Here is a 21,960-nt window from a genome sequence, read left to right as displayed (position 1 = left end):
CTTATTTCACATCAGCTTCGCTGAGCATTTTGAGGCCCCAGACCACCTTGGGATGCCATTTGCTTCTTCATTAGGAGCTAGTGGGCGAGCGCTGATGCTGGTGCCTTCGCTTGCCTGCACACACAGGTGCAGACGGCTACTCCTGCCCCCCCCCCCCCCCCCCCCCTTGAAGGTGTATTTTGCCATGTGGGTGTGGGGTTTCACCATCGTGCCCGACCGCACAGCGGTGGGAGCAGCTCCCAGGGCTCCCCTACGAGGGGTACGTGCACAGGGCCGCCCAAAGCAGCTGCAAATCTTCCCCATTCCAACCCAAACATCTGCATCTCCACGAATACTCCCTCCCTATCTGAGCGAGGCGGGAGGACACAATCACAAAGTTCCCTCCATGGTGCGTCGCTGCAAACGGGTTGAGGCTTGAGCCATTTTCTCTCAGACAACAGACAACCTTTCAACCAGCAGACTCCTGAGGGCCTGCCATTTTTTTAATGTACGGCCCGTAGCGTGCTTTTGATGGGGAAGCTCTCCTCCGCCCCCCTCCTACTCGTGCCCAGCCCAGCATGCCATCCCAGCGCCCACGCCACCCTGGTTCTGGCATTTTAACGCAGGAGCAGCGAGGGATTTGGCGCACGAGGCACAGCCGATGCCGCGCAGCACCTGGAGCTCATTGCCTCCTTTCCAAAAGGGGAGAGAAGGAAGCCGCTGTCTGGTCATTTTGGCCTGCTCAGCAATGCAGCTTGCCTCGGCTGACGAACTCGTGGAAAGCATCAGAAATGTCAAAATTGCCTTCTGTTCCACAGCAGGTCTACCAGCAGTTTGTTTTTCTCTAGGCCGGGCAGCTGCAGGATATTCTACTCTTCTCAGTTCTGTCATTTTCTCCTGATTTTATTTTTGGGTCCACAGTTCAGATGCATCCTCCATTTATAGGACAGGCAAACAGCAGACACAGCCGTCATTTCTCCCCTGCACACCTACCTTCCCCCCAGGATGCTTAGAAATGTGTCCAATTCCTCCTTCCACCCCAGAAAGCTCTCTATTGTGCAAAAAAGGGAAAGCTGTAGTCGAAAACGATTGTTGCTTCAGGAAAAAAAGAAAATGGCGGCGGGAACAAATGGGTTTTCCCCCTCCCACCACCACCACGTCCAGCGGAGGCGGAGGCCAAACCGTAGAAGTCAGGACTGAGCGATGCCGGCCTGAGGGAGCACCCACACCCCAGGGAAATCTTACCTTCGCTTGGCGCAGCCTGTGCCACGGAGCTTCTCTCTCGGGTTGCTTGCTGAAGCTTTTCCTCCTCCCCCCCAAACCCGGCCCTTAAGGTGCTACGGAAAGCGGGGCCGCCGGCAGAGCCCTGTGCTGGAGCTGCGCCGGGTCGCCACAGAGCTCGGGCCCGGTGCGGTCGGGGGAGGCCGGCGGCAGCGCCATTCCAGTGGGCAGCAGCTGGAAAAGGATCTTCCTTTCCTGTTTCTGTAAGCAATTGCTGCTTTACAATCCATATTTTTCCATTTGGGAAAAGCAGGTTTGGGACCGACGCTACAACAGCAATCTGAAATTGAATTTAACGGTTAGGGCCTGACGCACGGCAGCAGAACAGAGGTTCAAAGGATGTGGGGGGCAGAGTGCCTGTATTTTTATGGATCCCTCCACTTGGAGGGATCCATTAAAATAAAGCAATAAAAATACACACCCCCCAACCCCCCCCCCATCTTCTTGCGGGGACAGCCTCAAGCAAATGCACATGAAACCACAAAGGAGAGGGAAATGCCTGCACTGATGTGTCTGTCCCAGCTAAAAAAATACGCTCAGGGCAATCTGCACAGACCAAAGGGAGGCGAACCAGAATGATGTAGCTGGACCCAAAACAAAGTTCTCAAGGACATAAATTCCCTGATCAGTGGGCATCTGGGTTCCAGGTCCTGAAAAAAAAAAAAACCACAATCAAACACTGCAAACAAAATGAACAATCATAAACGGGGACATCCGACATTTTACTTGGCTGGACAGGACACTAAATGGGAGTCCACATTTCAGGGAATGGCATTTAACCTGGATACCCTGCTGCCTGGATAAATGCTTTGACCACTATTGAGATAATTTTCCCTCTCCCCTTGTGTTCCACTCCTGCCTCCATCACCAAAACTACCTTGCAAATTCAGGATGAGCTTTCTACCAACTAAAACTGGCAAATAAACTGTCTGTCTATAAACTTACCTGATTCTAGACGTTCCTCTTTCCTTCTTCAGGGTCAAAACCAGAGAACCGTATCATTTCAGAGCACTGACACCAGCTGATAAAATAAGCCTGACATTTGCTTGCTGCAGATTAAAGAAAGCCCCAGCAATGACTGAAAAACCTGCAAATGTTGGTTCTGTTAATGACCATCTTTATTCCCTATCATGATAGCACACTAATGTTTAACATCCGCTATCAAATTTCCCATCCTAACTAGCAAAATAGTGTTGATCCAAAGGTGGCATCATGAACAGCCGATGAAAGAAATTTACTGTATCTACCGCTGCTGACGTGAAGGGACACAGCCTCTTGTAGCAGGAGGAATTTCTTGGGCCTTGTTTGAGTTCCTGGCATCTGCTGAGACTGTTGACACAGGGGCCAAAACTTGATGCAGTGAGGAGGATACCAGGCCGTTTGGCACAGGAGACACCAAACAAAATATCATGTAGTTTTCAGAGTAACAATTTTTGGCCAGTAAGAACCACAGCTTGGTTTGAACTGGGAAAATACCAGTAAAAATTCAAACAAGAATTAGTTTGTTTATACACTGCTTTCTTTTTGCTTTGCAGCCAATCTAGCACATGAATTTCCTGAGTTTACGTTCACCTGACACATGAAAGTACTTTATGAGCGCTGGTAAAAACTAACATTCAGTTAACGTCCCCGTAGCTAAACAGATGGAACTGGGAATAGCTAGTGAAATTTTCCTCTGCAGGAGAGCTGGTCTCGTCAAACTCGAGAGCAGAAGCAAGAGAGAGAAGTTTCTACTAATGACACAACCCCTAATTTTCTAGATCATCATTTCAACTCAGCTGCAGGAAAGCATGTGCACATGAAATGCTATGTGCATAAATTACACCTAGCCAGGCCACTTCCTGCACCCGCTGCACTCCACAGTGCAGCTTAATGCCAACCTCAGTGAGCCAGAGGTGTGGTTCTCAGCTGCGTGGGAGTAAGACCAAACTCACAGTCAAAAACTGGGCACAGTGACAAGAAGAGCTGCCCAGCTGAAGAGTTGCCTAGCTTAAGTCCCTGGTCTGCAGATAATCCTCCTCCCTCCCTCACTGACTGCCCAGTCCCAAACACAAGACAAAAAACTTTGACGGGAAGCTCCAGCAAGATTTTATTCAATGGTATACAATAAGGAGAAATTAAGATTAAAGAAGAATCGTATACATTACTGATTTTTCAAGTTGCTAAAACAAACCCATAGTGACAGGAACAACTGAGTCTGACGACGTAACAAGAAGCATGGTGAGCATCTCTCTAGTGTCCATACCTGCAAATATATGATATGTTAATGCTTTTTTAAAAATTATGTTTCATACTACTGCTGATTTGGGCAGATTTCTTCTCATTCTACCACAATGTAGTTAACATGTAAACCAGATGAAGGTGAAATGCTATGTTAAAGAAACCTTAGGAAGTTCTCCACATTTCACTTCCCCCCAGAAGTCTATCCAGATACTAGTTAGTGGAGAGCCTGAGCAATCCACAGTATCATATGCAAGAGACCCTCAGTATCATCATCTTTTGCCCTGAATCCCACTTCAAATATATCCTGCATGAAAACAAGGCCAAAGCTTGTCATAGCCCCAGACACATAAAACCACATTAGTTCACGTCTCCATTTCCTGTCATGCTGCCCAGGCAATATTAAGTCACTAGCCAGGCGACATGGGCTTAGTTTTCGTTAAGTGGTTGTTAAAACATCTTAATATCAAAACTATGGCACTCAAGTTGTCATGTCAATGATCATTTGTGCAGTGATTGTGAACCAGATGCCGAAGACAACCCTGAACAGTTATAATATCTCTTTTGCTTTGTTTTAATCTGGACTCTGGTTAGAATTTCTTTTTTTTCCTTTTAAAAAGGGGTGGGGAGAGGGAAAATCCACAGTTAAAAGATTAATGGATAAATGGTGCAGAATGAAGTAAGTGACAGGCAAACTACTTAAGTACTCTCGATGTACAATTACCTTTCAAAAATACAATTACCCCTCAAAAACTCATCCACAGATCTCCTATTATTATTCTAAAAACAGACCTTTGAAAAACACAACACAAAACAAAGAATACAGAAATTATGAATAAATGGGCCAAGGCTGTAGCAATGGCTACATGGACATTTGATTTCCAGATGTTAGGAAATCAGCTGTATTAATCTCTGAGCCTATGAGAGTTATAAAACAAATCACCAAGATAGAGAGGAACCCAGTAAGATGTCTGGCACCTCAGCAGAAACGCTTTGGAACATAAGCAGCTAAATTCAGGTCATTTTCTAAACTGAAATTGCTCATGCGGCAGCACAGTATTCACTTGAGGCTCCACTTTCAGTGAATTCCATTTCTCTTCTGCTCTCCATTCTTTACAGAGAATGTCAATAGAAATCACTACTTTTTAACAACTCCCACTTACCCCACAGCTGTTTGAGCTTCCTTCAGAGCTCATTTAGTACCGAGTGACTAAGGAAAGGTCCCTATACAGCAATGTGGGAAAAAACCCTTTCCCAACAGCAACTATGCCTTCAGACCCCCAAATGAGAGAGATTACCCACATATCTGACATTGATAATTTCTAGTAACAGAAGGATAATCGGATTTTTCATCTTGAAATGTGTGCAGGATACCTACTTTTGGAACTCCCATTCCCTGTTGTCCAGCGGACATACTTGGCGAGTTTTGAGCCAGCGAGAGATGCAGTGGAAGTGGAAAGCATGCTGGAAGAGAAAGTTCAGATCACATCATTTCAGAACACATGAATGTATTTCAAGGTGAAAACTACCACTGAAAGCATCACAGTAAGAAGAGATTAGTAATTGTTTGCAGACAAAGGTGGAAAGGACTAATCTGCCAGCTCACTGGTAAACACCAAGAAATTGATCCACATTTTCAGGGAGGGAAGGAACATTAGTGAAATGACAGCAGGGAGCCTGTTCCAGAGTGCATGCAGTGGCAACTGACTGACTTCTGATGAAGGGAGAACACAGAGGTTAGCAGCTGCTAAAACTGGCAGAGCAGATGCTGATAAGAAGCACAGTCAGAAAGACAAGAAAGAGGGTATCACGGTGAGTAGCAGGGATATGAACATATACATGCTGAAGCTTCCTGCCAGTCTTCTGGACAAACGAAAGCCTGAGTAAAAAAGAACTTGCAAAATTAGAAAGAAAAAAAAAAGTCTCTATTATGTGTTTAATAAGGACACTCTTTTCCATACCCCATACAGCTCCTCCAAAACAAGCTTCCACTTGTGGTAACTCTTGCACACAAAAACATAATTATGACACTAGAGTATTCTTACATGGTTAAAAAAGTTGCTTTTGTCCTCTACAAACAGAATTGCAACATTTATAATCCTGTTCCAGTATTATCACGCTGTAACTTGATCCCACACCATAGTGAGGACAGGACTGAGGAACAGGTAGTTATTCCATTACGGAAAATTTTATCTTCCAACTCAGGCCCAGGCTAGCTAAGAGGTATGCAAGTTTGAGTTCACATGCTAGTGGGACCATGTACAAAGAAGTGTATACAGCAACAAATTGAAGAACTGGAGATTATACACTAGAACCAATTTGATCTTCCTCTAAAAGGGGAAGCAAATCACCTTGTTACCCCATATTGACTCCTCGAATCAGCCTGCACAAAGACAAATCAAGCATGCTGACATCCACATAATCCTATTACCAGGAAAAAAAAAAAAAAGCATAGCTCCTAGGCAGACTCTTGATCCGGAAACTCATGCTCAGAATGAAAGATCTATTATTCTTTAAAAAAGAAAAGAAAAAGGAGAGTAAAGGCCTATCCTCTTCTCTTCTGTGTCTTCCGTATTACGCCTCTCCAACTTTCACTTCTTTTTTTCTTCTCTCTCCTTTCTACACTCTACTCAACATATGGTGTTTAAAGTTCTTTTTTTTTCTGGTAGATTCTCTGAAACATTTTATAGCACTCGTTTTGTCCCGAGTCATGAAAAAGCGGGTAGCATAACCACACATGAGCTCCGTAATAAAACAGTTTTCCTTACATTGCAGACGCCCCATGCAACTGTACACTCTTCAGAGGTAGCTGATGCTTGGTTTGCTTGACATTCTATGCCTGTGAAAACAAAGATTAAACACATATATACAGGAGTAGAAGATGTACATGCAACACTAAGTGATAAATTTCTTCATAATAGCAAGTGGAGAAGAAAAAAAAAAAAAGTCTTTGTTTTGTTGTGTTTGTTACATCTGAAAGCATCAAGAGCTGTGCTTTAATGTGTACTGTTTTCCCAAAAGTATCAGAACAAAATATACTTCATCCTGCTTTCCTTCTTCCTCTACTTTTTTAGTATTCCAAAGTTCCAGAGGGCAACAGTACGTTGCTCATCCATTGGTAACACGTCTGCTTTCCAAATTTTAAAGATAAGTATTTTTAATTTTTTCTCTTGTGTTCTAACAGATGTCTTTTGATGATCAGTTGAAGGTACGTTTACTTAAACTTCTTACCCATGTTTCTGTAAATATAAATTCACTGTCTTGTCAGATGTTATGTACTATCAGTTATATTTACAACTTAAGTTTGCTCATGTAATGCTGGAGTTTGCCTGTCTTTTTTCTATAGTCCTGTCATAGGTAAGTACACCCCCAAAATACACAACAGGAAATACAGTAAAAAAATGTATGTTTTGAACATTTCTTACCTTGGAGCTAAGTACCTAGGATAATCTTGAAAAGGATAAGGACTATTTATGGGCTTAGTTTGTGTTTTGGGGTTTTGTGTCAGGCGACACGGATGAAGGAGACAAGAGAGAGTGAGGAAAGAAGAAAGAACAGCACTGAGAAAATAAATCCAGCAACCTGGTTCTCCATTCTAGGGGCTGAACAATTCACTTCTACTCCAGCTCAAGAAGAAACTTCAGCAGAAAAAAAGGTATTTCCAACTCCTCCACAGTCAGTGGCACAAACCTATGAGACCAACATTTTACTTCCTGCGAAAGGACGCTTTCTTTAAAAGTCAAGCCCACATGATTTGAAAAGGCATGCTGATAGATGATCAGCTTAGAACTCAATACATGGGCCTGTTGCTTTCCTGTTTTGTAGATCTTTTTTTCCTGGCAAAGAAAATATCTGAATGAACTCCAATTCTCTGTTCACTGTTTGTGTGCCCAAATGTGCTCAGCGTAAAAGAAATTTGATTCACCAATTAAAGATTCAAAAGTTTTCAAACCCCACACGTTTGGCTGAAAAACGTGATCTTTATTTGCTCTGTCCTATTCACCCCTTTCTCCATTTTTCATTCTCTTTCAGGTGTGGAGATGATCAAAATAAGAGAAAGGCTCATTTTTCCTAAAATGTGAGAGAGATCAGTTAACCTTGGTCACGAGGAACTACTCAAAACAAGACTAAGGTCTAAAAGAAACTCAGTAGCAACAATTGTTCTGCAAGATTTGAATGAACCTATGTTTATTATATAGTTTGCATCAAGATATGATACACCACAGCAGGTAGTCTAGAGCTGCACCCCTGGCCTGCCTATAAAAGAGAACAAAATCCAGTGTACCTGAAATGTCTGATGTCTTAATTCAGTAAGCCCTCAATACATACAGCAACAAAACTAAATCTGATTAAGAAAAGGGAAGGTGCTCAAGAGCCTCAAAGAGTTTCAATTACTTTGGACATTTGTTTAAATTTTGACACCCAAGATTGCTACAACAATTTTACTGCTACTGAAGTATAGATTCAGGGTATTGCTGAGTATCATGAGGGGCATATTATATTAAGTTTTCACTATCTGGCATGAGTCTGTACAGTAACAGAAAATGATGAGAACATGAGTAGTAGGAAAAAGAGAAGAAATTAATTTGAAGGAAGCAAAGTTAAATGGTAAGCAAACTTTAACTCGGGAAGTCTCTGCTGAAAGCAAGGAAAAATATTCCAGCACACAATATACTTATCTTGTTTCTTTTCCTCCTTCCCTGATGGAAATAGGATATTGGACATATTAGATCTGAAGTCCATCTAGCCCATTTTTGTCACTTTGACTTGTCTTCCCTCCCCTCCCCCTACCCAAGAGGCCCTAACCTGTGAACTGTATGATTTGGAACACAATACAATTTTACTTTTTTTTTCAGGCTCCAGAGGACTCTGTATTGTGACTGGGAGTGAGAAGGAATAAAGGTGGTTTAGGTAAGAAAGAAAAGCAGCAATGAAATTAATTTTAGTATTACTCAAACATTTGCTGACAAGCAAATACAGACTAAAACATGACAATCTTAAAAGCTTAAGAGGACAGATGAACTATGCAGAAATAGCTGGGGAGGAGTTATCTGGTGGTGATATAAGGCCCTTCCAACAAGACACTCAGATTTAATGCCCTCATCAAACAGGCTGGAGACTACTGCTGGCACTACTACCTTTGGCTGCCAAAAAGGCCTTCCAAAAACTGAACCACTTTTTGGTCTCCTTCTTGCTTCATTCCAGAAAAGGACAACATACCAACAAAGAAATAAAACAAATGAAAAATCTCTGTCAGAGAATGAAAACTGATGATTATGGCACTTGAAATAGCGAGAAGCCATTTACCATCTGCTGACTGAGAAGAAGCAGTAAGTCAGACAGTAACAGGTACTGGAGGAATACTGAACAACTCTTCTGTTGCCTTGCTTTTGACACGAGTATCTGGAGGTGAGGGCAGAAAGATACAGCTAAAACCTGAAATACCTGTAAATAACTATGAAAGATGCAATGGAAGCATTTCAACTCAGGGAGTTACAGAAATGCACATTATATAATGGCAACTTCTGAGCCTTGGCATCTATTAAGAACCACCCCTCTTCCTATACATTTTCTATTGCAGAAATCTTCTGTATAATTACCTAGCAAGAAGAGCCAACTAAGATTTAAGTAACCATAATGGCAGGTAACAGAAGTAAAGTACATGTCTTTTGTTTGCAGCTACAGTAACAGCCCACTGCACTGGTAAATTTGATGATAAGAGCGCTTCAAAGTGGCTTCCACTTGAGTAAAGGTAACCACTGTATCCTTCCTCTTTACATGTTGCCTTCTAAAACTACGTCATGAAGGGATCGACTTACTGGGAAGAACAGAATATATACACGTAACTTGGTGAACACAACGTGTCATGTACTCAGAAAAATAGAAAAAACAAGTAACTAGGCTAATAAACTCGGAAGTACACTTGTTACTTGTCCTATGAGGAGCTGCTGTCCTCTGAGTGTGTTAATGACTCTGGGCTTGTCTAGTTTGGAGAAAAGGGGGCCGAGGGGCAATCCCATTGCTCTCTACAGCTTCCTGAGGAGGGGATATGGAGAGGGAGGTGCTGATCTCCCTTCCGTGGGATCCAGTGATAGGATGTGTGGGAATGGTCCAAAGCTGTGCCAGGGAAGGTTTAGACTGGCCATCAGGAAGCCTTTCTTCACCAAGAGAGTGGTCAAACACTGGAAGAGGCTTCCTAGAGAGATGGTCAATGCCCCAAGCTTGTCAGTGTTTAAGAGACATTTGGACAATGACCTTAACACGCTCTAGCTTCTGGTCAGCCCTGAAGTGGTCAGGCAGTTGGACTAGATGATTGTTGTAGGTCCTTTTGAACGGAAATATTCTAGTCTAGTCTAGTTTATTCACCCCAAAAGATAGAACGAGCTCTTCCATTTAGTTTTTCAAACTGCAGAGGAACTTCAGAATTTTCCCCTTGCACTTCTCTCCAGTTCCTTAGGTATTATCTGCAGATTTTTCTAAATACTTACCCTAATGTCAACCTCCCACCCCCCATCATATCATCAGATGATTCCTTCTCCTTATAACCCCATTGTATGACATTCAGTATTTCCTGCTAGCATCATACTCTCAAAATATAGGTACATGGCTATTGTCTTTAATTCCTACTTATGACTTAGCAAACTATATATACACTTCAGTTCTGTCCTTTTATTCTTCCCACAAATCCAAAATCATTCAATCTGTTAAGCATCCTGAGATTCTTCTTTGGATTCCATGCAATGTATCTATATTTGTGAAGGTGGGATATCAAATGTGGTACTTTGCATCTTGTTATCAACAAAAGGGGACAGTATGTAATGGCACATTTTACACAGTTCAAAACTATACTGGTTGCCTCACTACAATACTACATTCCATGTTTCAGACCAGAAGGTAATCCACTATACTAAACATAGTGTTTAGTTAACGCTCCTCAACTTACCATGTTGCAATGACAGCACCAGAGAGCAAGCCTTTGCAGAAATCAGGAACACTGCTCAAGTAAAACATAAATAGGACCTGGGTCTTTCCAGAGAACAGTGAAACCAAAACACTGAAAATCATTCTTTCTGTACACTGGATACAAAGCAAATTGAGGGCAGGAGGAATCCTGTGACAATATTATTACCGAGTCGTAACGTACATTCATGAGGAGCACTGCATGGCACCTTAACATTGATGCCTGACTCCATAACGTTAACGATCTCCCATTAGTATGGCTGCTGTTACTTATCACTCTTTCAATGTTTTCCCTTTCAAGGTTTCTCTTCATCACTAGGAGAGAGAGATATTTGCATCCTGCATTTTATCAAATTGAATCTTGTGTTGTTCTTCCCTTCTATTAATTTTTCTTCAATTTCCCATCATTTCACATCTTATGTTTGAAAATCTAATTAAAAGTCTTGTTTAACAACATTAATGATCTGTAACAAGGAAGTAAGTAAATCCAGAGCCAACACTGATCTCAGAACACCAATTTAGATACCTCTTCTACTCTGTATACTGTCAATTCCCGCCTGCCATTTGCAGTCCAGGCTTTTCATAACACTGGTCATACCCAAACTAATAATGTGTTATGCTTGAGCAACTCAAAAAGGAAAAAAATGTCACCTATGCCCTTTTCCTTCACTGTTTTTCCTAATCTACCCATACACTCTCAACTCCACCCCCATTTTGGTAGGATTTTTTTTTTTTTTTGAGAACTGACACACAAAATTCACCACTGGAAAATAACATCTGTCCACTCTCCCAGCTGCTCCACATCTCTCCTTCATCCTCATATGTCCTATTTATAAAAAAATAGCAAATATATGAGACTGTATTTGGTCTCTCATGCGAGGAACTATTTGAGGCAAATTCATAGCGTGAAACACACCAGCATCCACTATCTTACAGCGTATCCTCCTTATTGTGAATAATTACCTAGAATTACGGGATTTTATATATGTATTCTATACCTTTGTAAATTCTATAAATGTAACATGTTCTAAAAAAATATTTAAAATTCCATTTGTCTGTCAGTGACATGCTTTCCTTTCTAATATATCATAAATGTGAGAGACTAAGTAGTAGTCCAGTGTCCACCTCAACTACTTTTCAAGATGGTACAGGTTAGAGGTACTTAAAAAGGAAACCTTTACACCAAAGGACCTTAGCATAGTTCATAATCTGTATTCTTACTTGCTTCTCCTTAGTGTTATCATTCCCTTTCTAACAACCAAGAATAACCTGAAGCATGGATAGGCAGTAGCTGGCTCAAAATACAAATGTATCTGTCCCAAAGCAAAGAAGTGAACTGGCTTAACCCATTTTCAGCCCTGTATATTATGGTGTGTTTTCTCTTTATTAAAAAAAAAGCTCTTCTAAAAGTAGTTTTGTTATTATTATTTAAATATGATGTAAAATCAGGTGCATCTGTCACCAGTTGTTACTGTAAGCCTGAGTTCTCATTTTTCCAAAATGTTTTATTTTCATATAGGGTTCCTGACAGTAAGTTACCATTTGCAGTAGTTCCGAGGGCTACTGCACATAAATGAAGCGCAACAAAACTATCACAACGACAAACTATCTCAACTATCACAATGACAGGCCATTCCTGGGCACTGCAGCTGTACCTGCTCTTGTTTTGGGGAGTTTCACAATTCTCATATTTTAGTAATATTGGCAAATAAGGCAAATTTCTATCAAGGCTGTATTAAAAGGTCTTCTGTCCGTCAAGACTGAAACAAGGCAGACAGTTATGGTGCCAACAGTATCTTGTCAGTTTTGAGGGAAAAAAAATAAAAGGTTTTGTACTCATTACCAGTCCTTTAAGGGACTGAAACCAGTGAGGCTTCGTGTATGCACACCTATTTCATGATAGAAATTTGTATACTTAATTACATTATCACTTTATTTACCTACATATCAAGCATCTCTGTTAATTGAACCATCGAGATTATACAGCAAAAAATTAAACCAGTAGTAGAAATACATTGTTTTTGATTTAGACATTTGATTATTCTCCTTTGTAAATGAACAATTAATTCTCTACGTGGCTGCAAAATTCCCCATACTACAGTATTAATTAACTTATGCAAGGTAGTTTTCGTAGAATGAGGAGTCAAATGGAGTCACTGGTCCAAGCCTTTCCTGGACAGACACGTGAAGTCTTGCAAGATTTCATACTAATGAGTGTCATCAAAAAGTTGATACCCTTAGCAACATCCTCAACTCAAAAATCTAATACCTCTCTTTGTGAAAAGTACCTGTCAATCCTGCATAACTTCAGTTCCTCCTGGCTCTTTATTATTACTCCTTTTCTTCTTTGTTGCATCCAAAATATTCTCAGCAACATCATCTTGTCTGTAAATGTGGTACCAAGTGATTCTACTCTTTACAAGCAAAGGGTGAGGGAAAAGCAGTATGGTGGCAGAGATCACAAAAAACAGATTACAGGACTTCAGCATTATATAAAATAGAGCTTAATATTTGCACTATGAAGACTTAGTTCCTAACTGAAAGCTGCATTTGCTGAATTATACCCTCAACAGGGGAAATTTCAGCTGTGCATCACATACAAGTCAAAACTGTCAACCGTATTCCCCACCATTTACTTACATAAATCCATAATATGGTTTCTGCAAATGGCACAGTTATCAACCACAATGTCCCATGCCCACAGAGCTACTGCGTTCCACTAGAGGGGAGAAAAAAGAAAAAGAAAAATATAGGTTTGCACACAGAAATCCTTGTTATTCCTCAAGATCTCATGTATTTTTTAAAGGGAAAAGCTGGGATATTATAAGAAAAAAAATCTTAGAGGTCCAGAGTAATTCTTTATCATGAGTTCAGAAACTTACTAGAAATTAGTGGTACTTTCCTCTTGCACACCTCCCAGACCCAGTGTCTCCTTACAACTTCAGAAACAACAAGGTAACTCCCATAGTCCCCTTTTTTTGTGAAACAAATGCAAACATCCGCATTTCTATTCAAGATCCAGAGGCAAGGATGCAGCTCATGACATATCCTCAATTCTGATGGAAAGGACATAGCGCCTTGCAGAAATGCCAATCCAGATGACATTTAGTTAAGAGGAATTTACATTATTTGCAGCAGTTCTTCTAGTAATCACCCCTCAGAGCAGTTGGGGCCAAGAATGAAAAACATCTCTAATGCTACCTTTCGCTCACTCCTGAACAATCTCTTCTGCAAAAATGTTACTAGGCAATGACCTACCAGCAAGGCTGAATACAGAAATCTGGAAGTGCTACTAAATTAACCTTTCAAAGGTTTTTTTATAAAAGAAAATTTAAAAAAAAAGGAATATCTCTGTACCATGCTACTTCAGGGGAAGGGTTGGATACAAGTTTCCATGGCAATTTTAGAAAACTGATTCAGAATGAGGACTTTAAGACAAGCTACACAAAAAAGCATAACGCCTTTTTATTCCTCCCCATAAAACATCTTAATCAGGTCCTTTGCAAATTCATTAGATGGGCTTGTCTTCCATATTCAAAGCAATCCAACAGCATATTGGTAGCCAGGATAAACTTCATTTACTACTTAAGTAGTCTAGATAGTTTGGGGGTTTTCCATATTTTCAGTATATGATTGTTTTGACTGTACCACAGTAAATCTTCTCAACTTCATTTCATTTACGTCTCAATGTTTTCATTGCTTCCCCTCAGTTCGGGATTCTGAAGGAGTTATGCAGACTGCCAAGTACTGATAAGCCATATCAGTTTTTATATGCACTTCCATTTTTCATTAGTACTGATATAAAAAGTCATCACACTACTACTAGATCTTTTAGGAAACGTGACCGTAGTGATCCCAGTTCTTCTCATCTTCCAACTTCCAGTCTAGCCAGCCTTCTGGCCAAGGTACTCATCTCTCAAGGACCTCAACCACATTTCAAGGAAGCTAATATAAAAGTTCCCAGCACCCTCATTTCTCCCACACTCCTTAATCTCTTGTCCCATCATGATCGACTCTTATGATCCACAAACCTGTACTGGGCCACACATGCGACAAAGGCACCCTGGTATCTTGCTGGGGAGGAGGAATGCCACTGATACATAAAAGGTGCCACTTCCTGCCCCATTCATGTGCTATTGTATCTGCCCCTATTTCCAAAGAACAAGCAGTCCTGTCATCCAAACATCTACTTCTGCATAAACCTGCAGCCCTGTACAGAACTAGGGGTTTCCATCATCACTGATGACAGCTGCATTTCAAACAAACTACATCTATGAGCAGGAATCACTGGAAATGTTTGTCAATATCCAGTCCAGGGGTCATTTTTCCTCAAACTCTACCTTACAACAAGCCCATGCAGACTCCCTACTTCCTCTGCACCCTCCTGTAACAGGTTTGTACTATCACCAGGATCCAGCTGACAGGCAAACTGGTGCCACTGGACAGAATAGCAATATTAGGGCTGTTTTGGGGAAAGCAGACAAAAGCCAGAGTGACAGGAGAGCATCTGCTGACTACATACATTTTGTTATGGATTGACTTAAAGAAGTGGGGGGGGATAAAAAAAAAAAAAAAAAAACGACCACACAAATTTGTGCAAAGCGTCTTACGCAGCACATGGGGCAGCTCGGGCGGCAGGGCGCGGGCCGAGGAGGAGGAGGAGGAGGCAGCACACCACCCCTGCTCCCCGCCCCGAGCTAGCCAAAGGTTCCGCGCAGCTCGAACCGGCCCGGCCGAGGCGGGCACGGCGCTGCCGAGGCCCCGCAGGGCGGGCGGCGCCCGGGGCCGGGAGGGGCCGGAGCTGCGGAGCCCCCGGCCAGGTGCAGCCCCCTCAGCGCCGCCTCCTCCCGCCCGCGCGGCCCACGCCAGCCGCGCCCGCCGATTGGCCGGCCTCCGCTCCACGTGCGGCGGCCCGCCTCAGCCATTGGCCCAGACGCACGCCAAACTCCCCCGCAGGTACCACCCGCCCCCGCCGGTGCGGAACCAAGCGCCCGGCTGCGGGAGGGCAGCGGGAAGTCGCCCTCTCCCCCGTCCCGTCCCGTCCCGTCCCGCCCGCCGCCAGGCCGGCCCCGGCCTCCTCCTCCCTCTGGGCCCAGCCGAAGGAGCCGGGCCTCACTTTCTTCACTTCGAAGCGCTTCTTGCCGGCGCCGCTGTTGGTACCGCTAGGGGTGTCCACATCCATCGCGGCCGCCATTTTGGATGCGTGAATCACCCGTCCGGCCCCGTGCGCGCATGCGCGGCGGGGAGGGCGAGCGGAAGGGGTGGGCGGGGTTACCGCCTCGCCCCGCCCCGCCCCGCCGACAACAGGTGCGGGGGTGGGCCAGGCGCGCGGTCACGTGAGGCGGGCTCTTAAAGGCGCCGGTCAGGGCGGGGCCGCGCGCCGTTACCTCATCCTTCCCCCCCACCCCGCGGGGTTGGGGTTGCTCAACCCGAAGGGGTGGTGCGGTGCATTTAAAGAGGTACGCACCCGAAATGCTGGGGCGGACCCCGGGCCCCCTTCCCCTCCCTCAGCCCGCCCACCAAACGCCTTCGCTTCGCTTCGCTTCGCTTCGCTTCGCTTCGCTTCGCTTCGCTTCGCTTCCGCCGCCCCGCCCACAGCCGGGGCGCCGGGTCAGGGCGCGGGGCGGGTGGCGGGCGCTTCTGTGGGAGCCCGGCCCCGCTTCGCCGCTGTCGCCGGGCTCCGGTTCCCTTACAGGACTTCAGGAAGACCGCTGGGGGTTTGTCTCTCTGCTCTCACAGGAACTGCTTCACCCCTTAAACTTTCAGCTCGTTCCCGTCCATCGTAATTGATCTCCAGCATGTGCGGAATGAGATGGGGTCGTTGGTGTTACGACTGTAGCCCTTTTGTTCACTACCAGTCCAGTTTTTATTTTAAAAACATCGAATTGCTAGACACAGAATTCGCATTGGCCTGACTACTCTTTTTAGCACGCAAATTAGGCTAATGGTAGTTATAATTAACAGGGGATTTACTTGTGCTGCTAGAGCTGCCCAAGCCCTGCCTATTCTGTTGCAAAGATTGAGACAACAGGTATGGGAGCTACTGCTGGGAACTTCCTCTCTTCCTTAGTACAGCTCAGAGTACTTTTCTGAGAAGGCCAGTAGTAGTATTCCCCAAGATACAGAAACTGGGGGGATGATACTCCTCAGCAGGACAACAGCGGGTCTTGACATGTCACCTGGCTTGGCAGGTCCTTGTAGACCTGCTATATCTCTGCAGAGTCAACCCTTCAAAATCCATTTGCACACCATGTTGCTGCACGAGTGCAGGAAGGAGGGGGTGGTAGAAGCATAGAAAGGACATTCCCTTGTGTATATACAGGAAACCATACCTGTGTATATGTACCTACCATAAGCATTTGGGCCAGATAGCACAGTTCCAGTCCGGCTCCATCATATCCATCTTGATGTATGCACACAGCTTTTACTTGTGATCCAGTGCCTGCTGGGATGGGATGTCTGGTAGTCTATAAATAAACTTTAAACTAAAGCAGGGGCTTGCGGTAAGGAGAAGATGATTCTGCCACTGGATGTGTTGGAATAATTTTCAGTGGGATTCATATTTGAAAGACACGTAACACTTGTTGCATTGAGTTAAGCACATATCTAAATGTTTGCAGCGTCATGTTGAGCTTGAAAGTTGGATGGTAAAAGTAAGTTTGAAGAAGAAAAATGCCCTCTCGTTTATACTCACTTTAACACCTCCAGTTACCTGCATGGAAAGCTTCCATTTCACTTAACTGCCTCTTTTCCTACATGCTGCTCAGCTATGGTGCATCACTTATTGCTAACAATAAAATGAAACTGCACAGATTCAGGTTTTCGTTGCTCCTTATTCAGGTCTGTAGTGAAAGCCATTGCAAAGGAGTAATTTGGAAATGGGAGGTGGGTGCTTGAGAAAATTTATTTTTTACCTTCAAGAAAATATCTCTTTTCAAAGCAGAATTTGCAAGATACTCTTTTTAATACAAACATTAATTTTAAACCTAAATCTAAATGGTAATGTCCCCAGTAGGACATTGCTCCGTAGGAATCCAAGACATTGAACAAATACGTATACTAGGGCATATACATACCAGAGAAATGTTAACATTCATTTTCACTTTAAGTGACTACTGCAATATAAAATTATAGTCTTCCCACCTCAGTTGATGTCACCACAGGGAAATGGTTGCCAATGGGTAAAAGCCATGCAGCCAGCAATCATATGGCCTGGATTTATCTTTCTGTATCTGGCAGCAAAAAGAACGTAGCAATACAGATCTTAAGTCTTGCAAAAAGGTGGTGGTGTTTTCAGAAAAAAAGATAACAAACATGGTGTAGAGTAGAACATATACTGCATGCTTATTTAATGAATATTTACTGATTTGTGTATGCAGATACATAATATCAACAATGGGAAGTGCATTAAGAGATCTTCAGAGTGCTTCACAAAGTGAGATTAGTGATGGTATCCCTAATAGTCCTGCACTTCATGAAAAGGTCTGAGCTACCCTGTTTACCATACGTGAAATAATCTGTTTTCTGTTCATTTTAGTGCCATCTCTCATTTCTTTCCCCCTAGGAAAAATTAAGCCCCTCAGACCTGTTTTCCCTCTCCTATGGCTGTATGTTATAGAGAGGTGTCAGTAGCTGCCGCAGAAAGAAAGGCTGCAGCTTTGAAAAGCATCGGCCTCAAAAGAAATATAACACTGTGGTCCAAATTACAGGGGATGCTTTGAAGAATGGATCATTTTTCAAATCACTGGGACATGCGAGGGAAAAAGAGGAGACTGCCAAGCTGAAAAGGGAGGGAGACAGACAGACTAGGTGACACATGACAACTGCTCTGAATATGGTTAGTCCCAATTAAAATGAGACAAACTCCCTCTCCCAGTTGTCAAAAACTGTTCCAAAAGGCAAGGTACCAACAACCCGGTGACCCCAGCGCAATTACCTTCCAAACTCAGTGTCTTTCATTTTGGTCATTGCCCTTCACATTCATGCTGTTGGTGGGGGTTTTTGTGTGTTTTTTTTTTTTTTTTTTGTGTGTGTGTGTGTGTGTTTTTGTTGTTTTTTTTTTTTTCTTTATTTTGTTTTGTTTTGTTTTTCTGCAGCCACCAACATTTTCCCATGTGGGATTTATCCCCCAAATGATTCCTCTCCCCCATACATGCACCCTTTGAAGGTGTGTACCTGGCTGGACTGCTGTGGAACTGCTAGTGGAGGGGCAGCTGCTTGCAGCCCTGGTTCTCCGCAACTGCATCCACACGGGGACTGGGCAGAAGGCCCGGTAGTGGTGGTACTGACAAAACTTGTACCTCCAAGACACCAGAACAGAGGGATCAATGCAGCAGCAGGAGGATCCCCCAGAACTAAGGCACACAGGAGAGGTTGCTTTGCTTTCCAGTCCTTGCTGTATGAGCCTTCTGCATTCTGCTTCCCAGCCCTGCAGACAAGATGAGCGGTGCATCCTCTGTTATCACGACTCATCCTCAGCGTGCACACCAATGCCACAGGATCTCACTGGGGCACTCAGTGTCACTCTCAGGAATGAAATGGCTCTGGAAGAGAGGAGAGAATTACAACACTTTCAAGCACTCTTCAGAGCAACAACTTTCTTTTACTGTGCAGTCATGAGAGTAGGGATGGGCCTTTCGAGACTGCCAGGAGCAAAGAGTGGGGAGAAAAAGGGAGTTGGCCCCTTTCTAGGTACTTACAAACCTCAAGTTTTTCTGTTGCCTTTCTGTGCTTCGCCCTCTCCGTGCTGCCTGCTTAAGGTGTGGTTTCAATGGTGCCCTAAGCAGTGTCAAGCAGGAATTACCTGGTATATGAGACTAGTTCCCGTTCAATGGTTGCAATGGTTGCAAACCAAGGAGTGAAAAACAAGTGCATTTTATTACTTTGTAAAGAACTGTAGGACTGGCTGGCTGCCCTCCAGTTGCTGATGCTACTAAAACCATTTGAATTGACTAAGTTGGAATTTCTAGCACCCTTTGCTTTTGGATGCCCAAACCCACAAACAGCATTCACAAATTACTGTCGGGACAAAACTGAATCTACTGTCTTTCTGTGTTGCCACAAAACTTCTCGAAGTTCATGAAGTAAGCAAACAACCTCTCACCAAGGCTCTGTAGCATCCCCAGCTGATTTAGTTCACTTGGCATGGGAAAGTTGAATTCAAAGAACAGAGCCAGAGGGGTAGATTAAGCAATATATGCCATAGATTTTTGGACCAGACTGCTTGGTTTCTGCAGAAACCCAAACCCCTTGCCTCTGCACATGTTTTCCAGATGATGGTCACATTATACTGCATATAGTACCCCTGGCTTTGCAATCCATTACTAAAGCCTCACAAGAGAAATGGAGCCTCCAGTCCCCAATAATCTAGCTAAAAAGATGAGATTCTGAGAGAGAAGCAGATTGTAGCATTTAATGGGATGGTGACTAATTGTCGCTCTTCTTTTCTCGTGGCATTTTACCTAAAGCTGCTTGATAACTTGCAGGTAAAATAACGCACAGCCATCACGGCAGCCTGCAGGTAAGTAGGTGCTTGCAAAAACCATGATACTTAATGGCTGCGCCCAATCTCCTGCAGACAGCCTTTCCCCACACATGAAAAAAAAGTAGCTGGGAGTGTGGCTCTAGGCTCAACAAATGACGCTGTCCCCACAGTGGGCACATCTCAGCCTCGCACTGTGCCTGACAATCAGCTGCAGCTGAAATGGAGAAAAGTGATCAGGGCAGACGGACCCCGGTGCAATATGGTGAGGATGTTGGGCTGCTTCCACTACGCTTCAAGAAAGGGTTTAAAGCTATCCCTCCTACGCCTCAACACCCCCAGGCTCCCCATCTTAATCTTCGCCCCCCAACTAAAGAGCTCCACCTCAGAAGGAATCCAAGACCAACCCCACCTCCTCCCTGGCACCCCTTTTTGCAGTTCTGGGCGCCAAGCTGCAACTGCCGATTGCATCCGGCTGTGCTGCCACCTCCCGAGAGAAACCAGCATCCCAGCTTCTGCTCAGAGGAGAGGACATGTTCTGCAGCCAGGCTCGCAGCCCGTGCGGAGGTGCCCAGGGAAGCCAGGGCTCCCTATGCTGCCCGTAACCTGGGGAGACAGGACGTGGGCCCAAGAGTCACCATACCTCTCGGTCAGCTGCAGCCTGGCCTCCTCTTTTATTCACAAGGCTGAAGAAGAGGTGGGAGGATGAGACTGCCTACAGCAACCGAGACAAAAACGCATACGTGGGAAAGAGTGAGGCTTTGTGAGAGAAAGAGTCCTGCTTTAACCTGAGCTGGGATCCTGAGGAGTTGTCAGAGACAAAGGCTGGGATTGTAATTCAGAGGGAGGGCAAGTCTTTCAGAGGATAACAGGAAAGCAGTAGCAGGGGAGGGACTGTTTTTAACCTGAACAACCCAGAATAACTACATGAGGTGACAGGAGGCTACGGGATAGTCCAAGTGCAGTAGACAGCACCAGTACCCACACTAGAGACATCATTTGAGCACCAGGTCACAGTCTGTATTTCCTTTGTTGCTTAGACAAGTTTTCAAAGTGCCTTTTATCCTTTTAAGGAGGATGCAAAAAAAGGGAAATGTTATGATCTCTCGGTACGAGTAGTTACATTCATCTACTACTGCCTGTAAGCAATATTGGAAGATTTGCCAGGCTAATTAACAGTAGCCAGGAAAAACCATGAGAGTAACCACAGTAGTAACACAAGCTTGCCTGCATATAAAACTCCTACTGATTTGGGAAATCCATGAACCTTCAGTAACATGAGGAGAGGCAGCTCCAGACTGCTGTGTGGGAGACACTAAAACACTGTTTACAGATACTCTTATCTACAACTTGTCCTTAACAGTCTTGAATGTGGGGAGAGAGTCGCAGAGAGGGAATAAGCACTAAAATCAGAAAAAAACATTATCAACAAAGGGAGGTCTGGAATCTACCTCCACTGAGTTAAAGGTTTTGATGCTGTTTGAAAGGAGGTGACAACCATTGATCTACAGCTTTGCCTTTGTCTTCCCCCATTAATTCTTTGTCCTTTTTACAAAAAATACAGTATTCCAAAATTCCTCCAAAGATCTCTTCTAACTGAATCAATTTCCTAACTGCAGGCACTGCTCAACAAGACAACTTTGCCATCCTTCTTTCTTGCAATAATACAGGTGCTGCTATCAGTAAAAACATTTTGTTGAAGCCCTCGGTAGTCATAGCAAAGACACTATTTGGCAATTGAAAACTGTAAAATCCAAATTCAACCTTTTTGGGGGGAAGGAATTTGAAGGTGGAGTTCAGATGTGATTTCAGGCAAAAAATAACTAATTTTATACCACTTCTTCCTGGAAAGACACAAAGGAATGAGAAAAATTAATTAGGTGGCCCACAGACGTGGCAATTACTGGTTTAAAAATCTGTATGGATACTATAAAAGAAGCCAGGAGTGAGGGAGCCTGGCAGTCCCCTGCCTCCCATACCAGCATAAGCAGGAACAAAAAATGGTGGTACCTAACTCAGATAGTTCTCAGAATGCAGGA

At 43.8% G+C, this 21,960-nt stretch overlaps 1 protein-coding gene across 2 annotated transcripts; it reads right to left on the bottom strand.

Annotated features, from left to right (window-relative positions):
* Positions 1 to 3,324: 3,324 nt before the first annotated feature.
* RBX1 (ring-box 1) lies at positions 3,325 to 15,728 on the bottom strand. 2 transcript variants are annotated; one of them, XM_042792019.1, is made up of 6 exons: positions 15,557 to 15,728; positions 13,081 to 13,159; positions 10,424 to 10,474; positions 6,249 to 6,319; positions 4,859 to 4,944; positions 3,325 to 3,505 (listed from the first exon to the last, which is right to left on the bottom strand). In XM_042792019.1, exons 1-6 carry the CDS (start codon positions 15,632 to 15,634, stop codon positions 3,493 to 3,495), a joined length of 378 nt encoding a protein of 125 aa, XP_042647953.1. In that variant the 5' UTR covers positions 15,635 to 15,728; the 3' UTR covers positions 3,325 to 3,492. The 2 variants fall into 2 exon arrangements, with proteins under 2 accessions (XP_042647953.1, XP_042647954.1); XM_042792020.1 differs by lacking the exon at positions 10,424 to 10,474 and having other exon boundaries at positions 15,557 to 15,720.
* Between the last annotated feature and the right edge of the window lie 6,232 nt (positions 15,729 to 21,960).

This window comes from Tyto alba, unplaced genomic scaffold, assembly GCF_018691265.1.
Source record: "Tyto alba isolate M040663 unplaced genomic scaffold, T.alba_DEE_v4.0 Super-Scaffold_2, whole genome shotgun sequence".
Lineage (NCBI taxonomy): Eukaryota > Metazoa > Chordata > Aves > Strigiformes > Tytonidae > Tyto > Tyto alba.
Note: the sequence above shows the minus strand (reverse complement) of the source record. Positions and strands in the feature narration are given on the sequence as shown.